The sequence below is a fragment of the Bufo gargarizans genome, chromosome 3, assembly GCF_014858855.1.
Source record: "Bufo gargarizans isolate SCDJY-AF-19 chromosome 3, ASM1485885v1, whole genome shotgun sequence".
NCBI classification, from domain to species: Eukaryota; Metazoa; Chordata; class Amphibia; order Anura; family Bufonidae; genus Bufo; species Bufo gargarizans.
The window spans coordinates 280,827,192-280,837,753 of record NC_058082.1 but is presented as its reverse complement, the minus strand read 5'-3'; the positions used below and the strand labels follow the sequence as shown (position 1 = coordinate 280,837,753).

At 42.4% G+C, this 10,562-nt stretch overlaps 1 protein-coding gene across 1 annotated transcript in view; it reads left to right on the top strand.

Annotated features, from left to right (window-relative positions):
- Positions 1-251: 251 nt before the first annotated feature.
- Positions 252-10,562, top strand: part of NHS (NHS actin remodeling regulator) — a 222,438-nt gene continuing 212,127 nt past the window's right edge. The window contains exon 1 of the mRNA XM_044287565.1: positions 252-1,027. Within this exon, the coding sequence (XP_044143500.1) occupies positions 610-1,027 (418 nt within the window). The 5' untranslated portion in view covers positions 252-609. The remainder of the gene's footprint in view (positions 1,028-10,562) is intronic.

The following is a 10,562-nucleotide window of genomic DNA, read 5'->3' as shown; positions in this document are numbered from 1 at the left end:
TTTTTTTGCATCTGGACTCTGACACATAAAACCCGAGGTAGAGTCCATGGCCTCGGGTAGCTTTGCTGCAGAGCGAGCCCTCCAGTGACTCCATGTGGCGGAGGGAGGCAGTGTCTTGTGGGAAGCAGTCTGATTCCTCCCCTTGCATCCTCCCCCTCCCTGTCTCTTTCCAATTCCTCCTCCCCATTCAAACATCCCTGTGAATTCCTGCCTCCAGGTTTTCAGTCTGCCTGACTCTGGCATGGTGAAAGCAGAGCGAGAGGCAGAGACAAGCCATCCAAAAAGGAGCTGGATGATCAGAGAGAAGCGAGGATCCAGGGAAGCAGTGCACCACTGCCATACTTCACACATTGTCACACATGGCGTGCAGACCATGGCTATGATAATCACCAGCTACCAGCAATTGGGGACTGCCAGGGATTAAAGAGAGAGCTGTGTATTTAACCAAAATTGGACCCGTACAGGAGTGGCACGCTGGTCTGTGGATTGCTACAGCATTTCTCGCTTTTCTCGCAGAGCTTGATCCTCTTCTGTGGTCTTTTTTATGTCGTTTTCTTAGAATCGGAGAGCAAGGGATTTATCGTCGGATAACGTGAAGGGCGATCTGCAATGCCCTTTGCCAAGCGGATTGTTGAGCCCCAGTGGCTGTTTAGGCACGCTGTCACCCAGGTAGAGGCGAGCTGCTGCCGGGATCAGGGGGAAGAGCAAAGGCAGCAGCAACCCCGGGGTAGTGCCAGGGAAGAATTGGCAGTAAGCTCCGCACAGGTGCCCTCGGATGAGAGAGATCCTCTCTCCACAGATGGAAAGGAAAAAGAAGTGGCCACTCTGGATTTGTGCGCTATCAGCAATGTTGCAATGTCACGGATTTTACGCCAACTCTCGGATGTAGCGCGGCATGCCTGCTCTATCTTCCACGAGCTGGAGGCAGATATTCAGGTTACCGCGCGGCGGGTGCGAGCGCTGCAAGGGAAAATTGGTACTGTCCAGCAGGTTGTCAGCAGCTTGGATCCAAAGCAGGAGACAGTGCGTGAGTACCCGATCATTTTGTATTTAGCATCCGCCTTGCCCTGTGCTCAGGGATAAGAATTGCTGATTGGTACAGGCCCTTTAAGAGGCCAAAACAAAAGCAAATAAAAAAAAAGGACAAAAAGGTGAACTGTTACAAAGCCACTCGTCTCCTCATTGCTTATCTTACGTTAAGTCCCCAAATGTTTCATTATCACCTCAGATGCTACTAGAGAAGGGAGGGAAATCTGCATTGCTGCTGTAGCGGCAAAAGGAGGCAGCAGCTGCTGAATGTGATGAGCAAAGACAAGGGGACTTCTTCCTCCTCTGCCACCTCGCTAAAAAAGCCAGTGTCCTAGAAGGAGAATCCACAACGTACTATTACACGATGTACATTTATTTATTTTATGCACTTATATAGCGCTACTATATTCTGCAGTGCTTTACAGACATTAGCATGTGTAGGCCTCCTGTCTAAAACTATGATATTTAGGCATATCTGCATTTTAGATAGATAGATGATAGATAGATAGATAGATAGATAGATAGATATGAGCTAGATGGATAGATAGATAGATAGATAGATAGATAGATAGATAAAAGATAATACATAGATAGATATATAGGATAGCTCATAGATATGAGCTATATAGATAGATGAAAGATAATACATAGATAGATAGATAGATAAATAATAGGATAGATAGATACATATATAATAGGATGGATAGATAGATGGATATAGCATAGCGCATTTCATATGATGTATACATGAAATGTATTATATATGCAGTCCTACGCCTTAATACATGGTTATCCTGTCCTGTTAATGACTGCACTGCCAGCATGTGCATACAGGGATTATTCCATTAATACCCGTCCTTTGCGTGACTGGGTGTCATGGATTTCCCTAGTTGTATCTAGGAGTGCACTGCTGCTGTCCTTGCTTCGGCTGCCGTATCCATCTGCAATATCTTTTCATCTGTCTGCTGAGATAAGTAGTCCCAGCTTGGTCCATCCCCTGGCTGCCATAGGCATCAGTTGCTGGGTTCAGAGGCAGAACTGGAGGACGTGTTTTATATGAGACCATTTTTAAAGGGCAGATGGTTTTTAGCCATTTCAGTGTAAGCGCCATGTGTATTGACTGAGGAAATCCTATGGATGAAGGGCAAGGAGCTGTATACTGTATATAGCGGTGTGCAAGATGCAGCTGTAGATTCACATTAACCTTCCCTGTCACACATGACAAATGCAGTCCTGAGACCTGCCCTTTTTTCTCTCCTGCCATATCTTTTTGGGTGGTTATCATGGTAAGGACTGTCATTATAACTTTACTGGAGTGACTTTAGTCATGGTGAGGCAGAGGTGATGTCAGCGGTGTGTGACTTACATAAGAAACCTTCTGGAGGCTTCAGATTTTGCGGAATCACTGGGCAGATGCTGAGGACTGAAATCTCAGCAACATTGAGGTGGCAACGCTGAATGATCATTCATGCTCCTAAGCAACAGGAAGGAAGAGGGTATGGTTTACACGATGATAGGCTCCGGGTAGCCAATCAGAAGGCACGGCAATCATGGCAATTTTGATATTAAAAGCAGTGCTCTGATAATACAACATTGTGGTGTTCTCACAAGAATAGAAAATATGAAGCTGTTCCTTGGAGGAATTTCTGCTTGATCACATTTGTACAACTATATTTTTTTGGTTGGCAGAAGATGGGACTACCTATGCCATGATGTGTATGAGCATCATGGGCCCATAGAGGGCTAATGTATGCCTATGAAATGTATATTGTGCATGTCTGACACTGCAGTCAAGCCCTTGAATTGTATTAAGGAGAAGGTGTTCTCATCCCCTGGCTCCAGACATGTTACTGTAGCATCTCCAGCCTCCAAGAAGGAGGAATGGGTGGAAGGAAAAGGAAAGACATCTTGAGATTATTTGACCATGACCTTGAAAATGTTGCCAACACATAGTGTAGGAGATGTGACAAGATGTTCTGCTATGCAATGAAATATAAGGCTGCTTATAAAAATGGAGTGGAGGAGGGGATTTTTCACTGCAGTGTGCATAGCGAGGGCAGTGGCCACAGACAGATCTCCCAGCAGCCATGTGCATGACATGTGCACTTGTGCTTCATATAATATTACTCTTAGCTGATAGTCAGCCAGGGCCGTCACATCTAAGGCTCAAGAGGCCATGACAGGTTGGCTGGAGAGCTTCCAAGCCTTTAGTGCCTCCTATCTGAGACCTGTCTTTACTCCAAAGTCTGGTTGTAAAATTGATTAAAATTATCTCTAGCGCTTTAAGGTATGTTGTTGTGATTGATGTCAGTTATAGTGTGTCAAAGCATTACATATGAAATGTACCTTCTAGACCACAAAGTCCATGGGACCCATGAGGCCATATTTGATGTAACTGGAAAACCCAAATTTGATTGACCTTGCCCTTCATTTGTCTATGTACCCTACTTGGAGAAATTAGAAACCCAGCACTGATTTGTAACAACCAGTCATAGGGCTGCTCTCCTTAGTTTAACGTAAAAAGCTACAATCTGATTGATTGATTGGTTGGTATGTATTCATAGTCTTGTGCCGTTCTCCTTGAAGAATATTCCTGATACATAGGTGTGGCTCATAGATGTATTTAGCAGTCTGAAAAGTAGACCTGATTTTGCCAAGCAAAACATGGCATACTTTGCAACAATGGTTATTGTATCCGATGCGAAATGAGTTGCTCCATCTAAAGATTTCACAACCAAGTTGACGCCTTCAATGACAATAAACCAATGCATGCATCTGTCCCATAGAAAATCAATAGAGGTGTCATAATACAACATTGGTTGTTTGATAAGACTTCAAGCTATGTCTGATCACCATGTTCAGCGTATATCACTAGAAACTAATACCCATAGACTTGTCCTTTTGGCCTAGGTGTGGCTGGTTTTTCAATGCAATAGAACCTCTATATACCATGTTATATGTTCTTATAAAAAGGAGTCAATGGCAGACATGCAACTGTAAAGACATATCGTACATCTGGGGCATGGATGGCCAACCTCCGACTCTTCAGCTGTTGTAAAACTACAACTCCCACCATGCCTTGCTGTAGGCTGTAAGCTGTAGGCAGTCTGGGCATGCTGGGAGTTGTAGTTTTTCAACAGCTGGGGAGCCGCAGGTTGGCCATCCCTTATCTGGGGCATTGACTTGGTTGAACATTGTGCCAATGTGATTTAAGGCGTAGTGTACCACTTTGAAGTAAGTGATGACATCGTTGACTTGGGTCATAGGACATCTTTTTTCCGTTCACACCCTAATCTGTTTCTCTTTCCTCTCAGAATGTGGGACATTTCTTTTTACACTGTCCAAGTCCAGTTTTTTTCAACATCAGTCTCTTTCCAAAAATAAGATATTGGTCTATTGTTCCCAGCTGCATCAACAGCCTGAGCCCCAGAGACGGAGCATTCTCAGGCAGCTTTGATTTATTTCAAATACATTGGTTCAAAGAAACAAATACCTTGTTAAAGCATTTTCACTAGGGTGGAGTCCACCGCTAAAAAGAAAATTACTTTTCCAGAATTCCTTCCGAAATTTTTACTGCGTCACTCTAGATGGAAAAATTTGTATATTTGGTGTCTCTTGTAAGTGGGTTACTTTCATAATTAGAAGGCAGGATAGCTTTTCCGGTTTCATGAACATTTCATTGGCACTTCAGGTGTTGTAAGTAATAACAGCTTTGTGCCCCAATGCAGGAACATAATCTGTTTCAAATGAGGTAGAAAAACCTCTATAGAATGGTGCCTGAAAAGATGTGGAATTGGGTTTCACTTGTCTAAAAGTTTAGGAATCTGAATTGATGTAGGGCTGTGGTCAGCGGTGTGCACATTCACATGCGGTATGTGAGCTGTAATAATACTACCGTCTAGCTAACTTTATACATCATATTATACATCATATTAGAAAACGTCTTTATCAGAAATTGCTTACTAAATTATTATTGTTAGCAGAACCGATCCCAATAATCGCCATTCAGACACCGTTTACACCAGTGAATGACGTACTCAAGAGTCCACTGTTCAGGCTGCCATAAACAGCACTTGTATATTACTTGTAAGGGCCTTTCGGTGTAGGCTATCACTGTCACTAACCAGGTAGTGGTACTAGATGGAGGAAGGATACACAGAAGTGGTAACATTAACATTTCCTGTCCAGGCAGACTTCAATCACGCTATAAGTGGCACAAATTCTCGTGACAGATATCTCTCGAGCAGGCTTGCTCTCAGCAGGCCACAATCTCTTGGTCACAATATAGTCTCTCACAAGGGTCTCTACCTGCTCTAGTTGAGCACAGCTCCACTCAGCTGTAGGACCCCCAAACTCAGCTTGCCCAGGGACACACAGCAGTTATAACCTCTGTCCTGGTGGGAAACAATTCCTATCGTCCTCTAAATACCAATACTAGCCCATATGGGTAACACAACATCACGACACATCAGCGCTTCCACGCTGGTAGCTGTAACTGGCCTACCTATGTCTAACCTGCCGGAGCCATAAAGTATTGTCAGCTCCCCAAAGGCTTGCTACAGTGATGCCATCATTCAACGCATTGCAATAAATATAATATGTCTTAAAACAACACAGACTATTCAGAATACTTATCCCTCACATAATCACTGTGCTGGGCACCAGGAGGAAATTTAAATTCTACATGCAGACAAGGTAATCATCAGAATTGCTTCTACTTGTGAAGGGAGTGATTCGGATAATAACATTATAATACAAAACTGCTGAAAGCACAGGCCTCTACTAAATTAGCACCAGCTATAGCTATGGGACAATCCTTAATACTGTCCTAAGGAACATGGGACCGTCCTAAGGGGCATGTGCTGCCATGTCATAGCTATCAGGTGGCATATATCGAAGATTCCTTAATTCAGTGGTTTGAAAGGCTGATCATCTTGGCATCAAAGATGGTCAGGTGCTCATATTTTCAAAAACTAATCATGCAGTGTTTCTTCTTTCTTGGCAATTGTAATTCTTCTCTGAATGTACATGGGGAGGCAAGACTAGGTCGGAATAGGCCAATAAAGTAGGGTAACCCTGGGAGGGGTCACCTTTGTCAGGGTGGTAGGTCTGTTGTTTCCACTATTTTTCAGGTGGGCTTAACAGAGAAAGTTACATTTTTCCTGCTCTTCAGCACTTCCTGGACTGGTCCATGACTTTAAGGGTCATCTGACTGCCAACCAAGAAGTGGGTAAGAGCTTTCCATTCTTGGAACATATGGTTATGAATTGACCTCTATAGGTTTGACCAGGGGATATGAACCAGGGGTGTCTGATTTTGACCTGTATGGTAGGGATGTGTACTAATTATTTGGCTATATAGATACACTGTGGCTTAAGATCGTTAATCACACCCTTCTAGTACTTGTCTAAATTAACCCTAAATGTGTTTGAAAACAAATGTTTTCTTTGGCATTCATTTTCAGACTACAATGACATCCAACATAGTGACTATGGTCATTGCCTATTTACAGTGGAGTATTTGTATGAAGTCTAGACACACTTGACTAGAGGATCAACTAGTGCTGGTGAAATCGGCAGATTCGCCTTACGTTAATCTAATATGTATGGCCATGATTTGTATTGGCAGTTGGACTGTATTCTTAGAGATCAAATTAATATGCACGTAGGAGGTTCAGCTCTTATTAAACACATCTACTTGACATGTAGCACTTTCAGGAATGTGAGTATGATGAGAAAAATACGAGCTGTTTCATTCAGTCAGTGTCGTGGATGTGAAAATGGAATGACGGTAATTTACTAAAAGAACGCTTTCTTCCTGCAATTAATTGTGGTCGATGGTGTAGATTGGATATATTTGGGCTGAAACCCCTCATACTGCAGAATAAGAATGGGCATGCCTGAATTCACTTCTGCGATATACCTCTAATGTCTTCTACTAACATTCCTGAGCAATACCATATACAGAACTTCAAGGACAGGGGGTGTGCCAGACCATTGTTCTGCCTGAGGCCAAAACAGATACCGTGCCCTCATCACCTCTTATACAAACAGGAATACTGGTGTCCCTGTGCATACTGCAATTTAGGAAGAATTGTACTCCAATCCAATCCATCTATCCCATATCTATCTATCTATCTCATAGCTATCTATCTTATATCTATCTATTATCTATATGTCTATCTATCTATCTATCTATCTCATATCTATCTATCTATCTGTCTCATTTCTATCTATATTTCTATCCCATATCTATCTATCTATCTATCTATCTATCTATCTATCTGTCTCATTTCTATCTTTCTATCCCATATCTATCTATCGCATATCTATCTATCTATCTCATATCTATCTATCTATCTATCTATCTATCTCATATCTCTGTATCTATCTATCTATCTATCTATCTCATATCTATCTATCTATCTATCTCATATCTATCTCCTATATATCTTCGGTCAATTTATCCATCTATCTTTCTCTTTTTCTTATTTATTTCTTTCCTTCTCTTTCTGTCTCTCTCTCTCAATCTATCTATCTGTATATCAATACATAAATAACTACATTTTCCAACTCACATGTATGCTTTTGTATGCTGTTAGGCTACTTTCACACTTGCGTTTGGGGTTTCACTTGTGAGTTCCGTTTGAAGGCTCTCACAAGCGGCCCCGAACGGATCCATACAGCCCTAATGCATTCTGAATGGATGCGGATCCGCTCAGAATGCATCAGTCTGGCACCGTTTGGTCTCCGCTCCGCTCAGCAGGCGGACACCCGAACGCAGCTTGCAGCGTTCGGGTGTCCGCCTGGCCGTGCGGAGCCAAACGGATCCGTCCAGACTTACAATGCAAGTCAATGGGGACGGATCCGTTTGAAGTTGACACAATATGGTGCAATTTCAAACAGATCCGTCCCCCATTGACTTTCAATGTAAAGTCTGGACAGATCTGTCTGACTAACAATTAGACTTAGAATTTTTTCTCAAATATAATGCAGACGGATCCGTTCTGAACGGATCCCATCATTTGCATGATAGGAGCGGATCCGTCTGTGCAGATCCGTCTGTGCAGTATAAAGAGTGTCTTCATAAGAATGTAAAACAAAATAGCCATTTCATATAAAAGCAGAAGTAAACTAGTTCTGTACAGTGTACTAAACCCATAGTCTGTCGTGACCAGGGTCACACCTCCAGCTAAGTCTGTTCATCTGGTGTTCATTCATAGTGCTGACGGCCTGATCCCTGGGATGAGATGGTGACCCCTGATCTACAGGAGTGAAATAAGCTGGGCAGACACAAGTCTTCAGTGAAGCCATGCTTATGGTAGTAACAACCTGTGTAGTAAAGTACGATTCTTTGTTCCTAGAGATGGTATCCCACATAACTTCAATTTGAATCTGTCTGAATATGAACCATTGAAGAGAGTGTAGCCAATACCTCAAGGTCTTCCATTCTAGGCAGTTCGGAGAGAGTTAGGAGAGAGTTAGATGGTCACTGAGGACACAATCATTCCACTGTTACATTATCAAAATCCTCAACAACCCTGTATCTATAATTGTACTGCACATTCAGAACAAGATGTTCCTTTCCTGAATGAAAAGAAAATCCATAATCTTTTTACATGTTTCGCAATTGCACAAAACAACATGTTTTATAAAAGTAGTAATATCTACTGCTAGTCTACAATTGTGAAGGCCTTTTTACATGGCCCAACTGAATAGGCAATTATCGGGAATGAACAGTTTATTCCCAATAATTGCCTATTGTTGAGCATTTGTATGCAGAAATAATCTCCTTTGTACGGGAGCAAGTCATTGCTATTGTGATTACTTTAATGCGATCACCCGATAATCAAGTGTTGGTTCGTTCATTGGGTGATTGGCAGCACCCTTACACAGGGCAATTATCGGGAACGATAATTTGATCCTGATAAACGGTCCAATAAGCTGCCGGTGTGAAAGGGCCTCAAGTGTAAAGCTGTGAGTACAAGCCATTTGTTCGAGACCTCAATGTTGACTTTCTGTGACCTAGGGCAAGGCTGTCCAGAGTAATGCAAGATTTTTGAAGTGATAACATTTCATTAGGGGACATTTTATCAGTGACATTTCCATTAACAGTGTGTCCACAATGGTCATTATGCACAGATTGTAGTATGCGGCCACTTCAACAGATATGTGATGTGTGTGCTGCATATTCTGCCTGGTGGTATAGAGCTACCTCTGCACAATGTCTCTGTGTGGGGCACAATGGTGGAAGTCCTATTGTGATAAGAACAGTAGATCGAGGCCTATGTTCCCTTCTATTGAGTCAGATTGAGCAGATGTGAAAGCATTATGAATACTTGTTTAATAAGAAGTTTTTAAATAAGGTTACAGAGTATTGCTACTCATTTACAGTACCCACAGTTTTTTTTAAATTGTTTTGTTAGCATGACAATGACTTACATATGAAGTTACATTTGTAAATTTTTATTTTCCATGTTGCACGGTCTGATTTAAAAAGCATCCATCCACAGGATCAATCCTGTAAATCAGCCATACGGTCTGGTAGGGTTGATCCTGCTGATTAAAATGATATCTGTCTTGTGAAAATCAGTTGTGGGTGACGTCCCCCCCCCCCCCAAAAAAGGCTTTTATTATTTATGTAAATTAGGGCTTCAATGCAATAAGGGGCGTGGCCAGTACTGAAGGCTAGAGAGATGACAGGTGCTTTGCAAGTACTCATCCACATACAGTTTATTTATTAGTATCCCATAAGATTGTGTGGTTGTGAAAATCCATCCAGTCAGGAAAGGCCTCTATTAGCAGCAAGGGAAGGGGGCTCATATTTTAAGGCTGGGGTTACAGGACGACTTGTGTTGCGTGACAGAAAGTATCAAATCTGGTTTAGAGCAGTGAGTTGGCTGTAAAAACAGTCAATTCCCAGAAATATCACATGCAAGTCACAGTCACATAATCTGTGTGCAGCTTGTGGACAAAAGTCTAACCTTTTTGGATCTTCTGCAATTGCTGCATTGCAGTTGCAGCATGTTGATGGTCATTAGATGCGATGTCACTCAATACATGTCACTGTGTAAATCCAGCCTAATATGTTTCACATTATGACCCTATAGCAGTGATGGCGAACCTTTTATAGACCGAGTGCCCAAACTGTAACCCAACACCCACATATTTATCGCAAAGTGCCAACACAGCAATTTAACTTGAATACTACAGTCCAGTATAGTATTATATCTTCCATGTACTTTATCAGGAAAAGTCTAAGGCAAACTGGTAAATCATAGACCATTTCCAGGGCATAGGTGCCCACAGAGAGGGCTCCGAGTGCCGCCTCTGGCACGCGTGCCATAGGTTCGCCATCACTGCCCTATAGAATGTATTACCAATCTGGTAATACTCCATGTTAGCTAAAGGGGTACTCCAGGTATACCCTACCACTGGGACCACACTGATAACGAAAATAGGGACCCCGTACCCGAGGAGCCCCTTGAAATGAACAGAGTGGCTGGTGCGGCATGTGCACAGCAGCTTCATTCA